This window comes from Bison bison, unplaced genomic scaffold (assembly GCF_000754665.1).
Source record: "Bison bison bison isolate TAMUID 2011002044 unplaced genomic scaffold, Bison_UMD1.0 scf7180017864107, whole genome shotgun sequence".
Classification (NCBI taxonomy): domain Eukaryota; kingdom Metazoa; phylum Chordata; class Mammalia; order Artiodactyla; family Bovidae; genus Bison; species Bison bison.
In genome coordinates this window covers 109,922-113,758 of record NW_011494679.1, presented here as the reverse complement: position 1 = coordinate 113,758, position 3,837 = coordinate 109,922, and the positions used below count along the sequence as shown (strand labels likewise).

At 40.9% G+C, this 3,837-nt stretch overlaps 1 protein-coding gene across 1 annotated transcript in view; it reads left to right on the top strand.

Annotated features, from left to right (window-relative positions):
* Positions 1-1,792: 1,792 nt before the first annotated feature.
* Positions 1,793-3,837, top strand: part of MMP12 (matrix metallopeptidase 12 (macrophage elastase)) — an 11,190-nt gene continuing 9,145 nt past the window's right edge. The window contains exons 1-4 of the mRNA XM_010838869.1: positions 1,793-1,933; positions 2,386-2,633; positions 3,205-3,353; positions 3,662-3,787. Coding sequence (XP_010837171.1) covers positions 1,829-1,933; positions 2,386-2,633; positions 3,205-3,353; positions 3,662-3,787 — 628 coding nt within the window. The 5' untranslated portion in view covers positions 1,793-1,828. The remainder of the gene's footprint in view (positions 1,934-2,385; positions 2,634-3,204; positions 3,354-3,661; positions 3,788-3,837) is intronic.

Genomic DNA, 3,837 nt, shown 5'->3' with positions numbered 1-3,837 from the left:
GGGAATTAGGATCCCCCAAGCCACATGGCATGACCGAAAAAAAAAAACAAAAACCCAAGAAGTCCCAGAGGTTAAATCACAGAGCTTGAGAAAGGCAGAGTTTGAAAGTAGATACCAGGTACAGTGTAGAGGACCCCCTTTGCTTCCCATTTAAGAAGGAAACCATTCACCTGGGGCCATAGCCTCAGGGAGATCCTAGGGAGCAGCCAGCGTTTCCCTAGGCCTTGAAGGTGGGTCAGAGCAGTGACTGAATCACAGCACAGAGTTTTGTGCTGTCAACTTAAAAAGTAGTCACAACCTAAAAATTGAGAGTTACGTTTCATTTGGCGGGAATTTTTAGGTAGGTGTTCAAGCCTGGGAGACAGCATCTCAAGTGATCCTGAGAGAACTGGTCCACGGAGGTGAGGGAAGGAGCCAGATTACACAGAAGGTTTGCAACAAAGGGCAGGCAGTCTGAGCATCAGAAGATCATTGCTAATGAAAGAAAATCAGATATACCAAGCTAAGGAACTTAGTGCTTGTCTGTGTGTGGAAAGATGCAAGAGTCTGGATTCACTAAAATCATTCCTATTGTAGGCCTCTCAGCTATCTGGGTCAGGATTCTGTGTTTTTCACATCCTGCGCCCCTTGGGGCTCACTGTGGGGAGTGGCTGCAGTCTGCAGGGTCCTGTGTTTTTCATATCCTGTGCCCCTTGGGGCTCACTGTAGGGAGTGGCTGCAGTCTGATGGCTGCTAGATCACAAATATTCTTCCTCTTCCTGAGTGACCTTAGAGCTCACCAGCTCACAAAGGAGGGCTGCAATCCCTGATGACTGTGACACCCTTGTCTACTGATAAGGCAGGAAATATTCCATTTCTCAGTGCACTCTCCACTCCCCCAGACTCTTCGTATAGAGTCAGGAGGCAACCCTATCGCTTGCACTTCCACCTTTGGAATTTATTCCTTGAGTCATAAATGCTTTCAGTCTTCAAACATTCGCTATTGACTGAGAGGCAGATTCTGTGTTAATGGGACAATTAAGTCATGGAAGGAGGAGGCTGAGTTGATGGGGAGATAGAGAGATCCCAGAGGCAAACTTTTGCTACCTTCCAAAGTTGAAGTGTTGATCTTCATGCTACCAATGTGAAGGATGTGAGGAAATTTACCCCTGGAATCTCTCTCCTCAGTTACAGAGCTGAAATCAGAAGCCTAAAGATCTCAAGTTATAGAAGTAAGATCTGCGTCTGTACGACACAGAGAACAAACATCAAAACATCATGATGCTATAAACTTTCCCTTTCTAAACATGGAATCTCTACACCAGGTCTCTAGGGAGTTAGATTCAGCTTACAGAGTATTCTATTCTAGCAAAATAATTTTATTTATCTAACTTCTTGAATTTAGTTTTTTTAAAAAAGATTATTTCACCTCTAAGGAATATGAGGAAAGTATTATAGTGAAAGTTGAGAACTCCTTAAAAATGCATTTTTAAATTGTTTTAATATTATAGATGTTTATTATTTCTCATACAATGCCTTATTTTATAAGGGGGATGGAAGTTGGAGCTTATTTATTTTGAAGAAATGTACTCTGAATTGTCTGAGTGAGGGATCTCTGATGTCAATTGATCCATGGATGGGTTAGATATTAATCGACCCATTGTTGGTCCTAGAATAAGGTCATATTTATTTTTGAGATAAATCAAAGGATGATATCAACTGTGAGTCACACAAAGAATTTCGTATTCGCAGAGCCTGACCTAAGGGCTATATAAAGAGACTCATTTAAGGAACTTGCATTGGGAAGGAACAGGGTACATTGGGCTAAGCTGTTCAGAAGAAGTGTAGAATGAAGTTTCTTCTGTTGATACTAGCTCTGCAGGTCGCTGCTTCTGGAGCTGCCCCACTGACTGACTATCCAAGCCCTGAAGAAAATGACGTGGCATTCGCTCAAGTAAGAACTGGCACTATAGAATTTATCTAGCCTGATTTTTGTCTTTAAGATTTATTTCACTGACCTGTTTTATCCTGAAAGTACTAGTTGAAAACTGTTTTAGGGAGCTATTGGATTTTAGCACTGTTTTGTTGTTGTCTTATTTTTATTTATTTATTGCTGAAGAGGAATGTAAGAAAAAAGTGTCTGGGAGGAAAAAATTTTCCTCTACTTTTCTAGATTCTTCTGGCTGGTCTAAAAATTAAATTGATAGGAGACAGATTAACAAGAGAAAATCAAACAAAAGTTTCATCACATCCATATACGTGAGAGATTCAGAAAAACTGAGTAACTCTCCAAAATGGCTAAACCCTTGCCTTAAAAAGGTATCAGTGTGCAGCCAAGTTATAAACACAGAGCCCCAACAGAAACCTTTCTATATAATGATGTATCAATATATGTATTTTTTCCAGAGATATTTGGCAAACTTTTATGGCCTTGAGATGGAAACAACTCCAATGACAAAAATGAAAGTCAATAGGAGCGTCATGGAGGATAAAATTCAGGAAATGCAGCAATTCTTTGGGCTAAAAGTGACTGGGCAATTGGACACATCTACTCTGGACATGATGCACAGACCTCGATGTGGAGTGCCGGATGTTAAAAATTTCCAAGTATTTCCAGGGCGGCCAGCCTGGAAGAAACGTCTTATCACCTACAGGTAACATCATAGCCAAGTATTTTTCTACTTTCCCCTAGGTCTGTGTTCTAGAAACTTGAGCCAATTAGACACAGCTCTAAATCTGGAAGTAGATAGGAAGCATCCCTCAATTATTAACACTATCCCTGTGTTAAAATAATGTCTCTAGAAGGGAAAACCGTTCCTTCAATGGAATTGTTGGGCTTGCAAGTCCAGAACAGAGTAGGAAAGCCATAAGTAAAAGAAGAATGAAGCTGAATCTAAAAAGAAGCAAGAGAAAGCTTTATAGACTATTTAGATGGATAAATGAAGAAGTCTGGGAGCAGGGGTAAAAGGCATAAGCCTCTACAAATGTAAATCCTTCATAATGGTGACCTGTAAATAAGTGAGTAGAAATCAAGTTAGATTCTGTTTAAGAAGTAAGGTTCCCAAGGATAAATATTTCTGTAGATGAAGCAGGTTTTTCTCATCTGGACTACTGATTTATGGAATGATTCATTCTTGAATGATGCTAGCAGAAATGAAGTATTGTAATAAAACAAAGTTGACACATGGTTTCCATGTATTTTCCTCTTTTGTTCTGCTGGTAAAGAATCAACAATTACACCCCTGACTTGAAGCCTGAAGATGTTGACGATGCCTTCCAGAAAGCTTTTCAAGTATGGAGTGATGTGACCCCCCTGAAATTCAGAAAGGTTCATGACAACGAGGCTGATATCATGATACGATTTGCATTTCGAGGTAGAGAACTTGGACTTATGTCATCTGTCTCCTTTGGCGTGCCCAGGTGGCACAGTAGTACAGAATATTCTTGCCAGTGCAGGAGATGCAAGAAATGCGAGTACAATCCCTGGGTCAGGAAGATCCCTTGGAGTAGGAAATGGCAACCCTCTCCAGTATTCTTGCCTGGAAAATCCATAGACAGAGGAACCTAGCAGGCTACAGTCCATGGGGCCACAAAGAGTTAGACATGACTGAGCATACACTCACACACACACACATAACATGTGTAGACAGACTAATTTGCTTTTTCTTTTTTAAAAAATAAGAACATGGAGACGCCTATTCTTTCGATGGCCCGTGGGGAATCCTGGCCCATGCTTTTGCACCTGGAGCTGGTCTTGGAGGAGATGCACATTTTGATGAGGCTGAAACCTGGACTAAAGGACACAAAGGTAGGCTCCCCAAGCCCTCAAAGAATTAGAAAATCCTAACAAATTCTAAG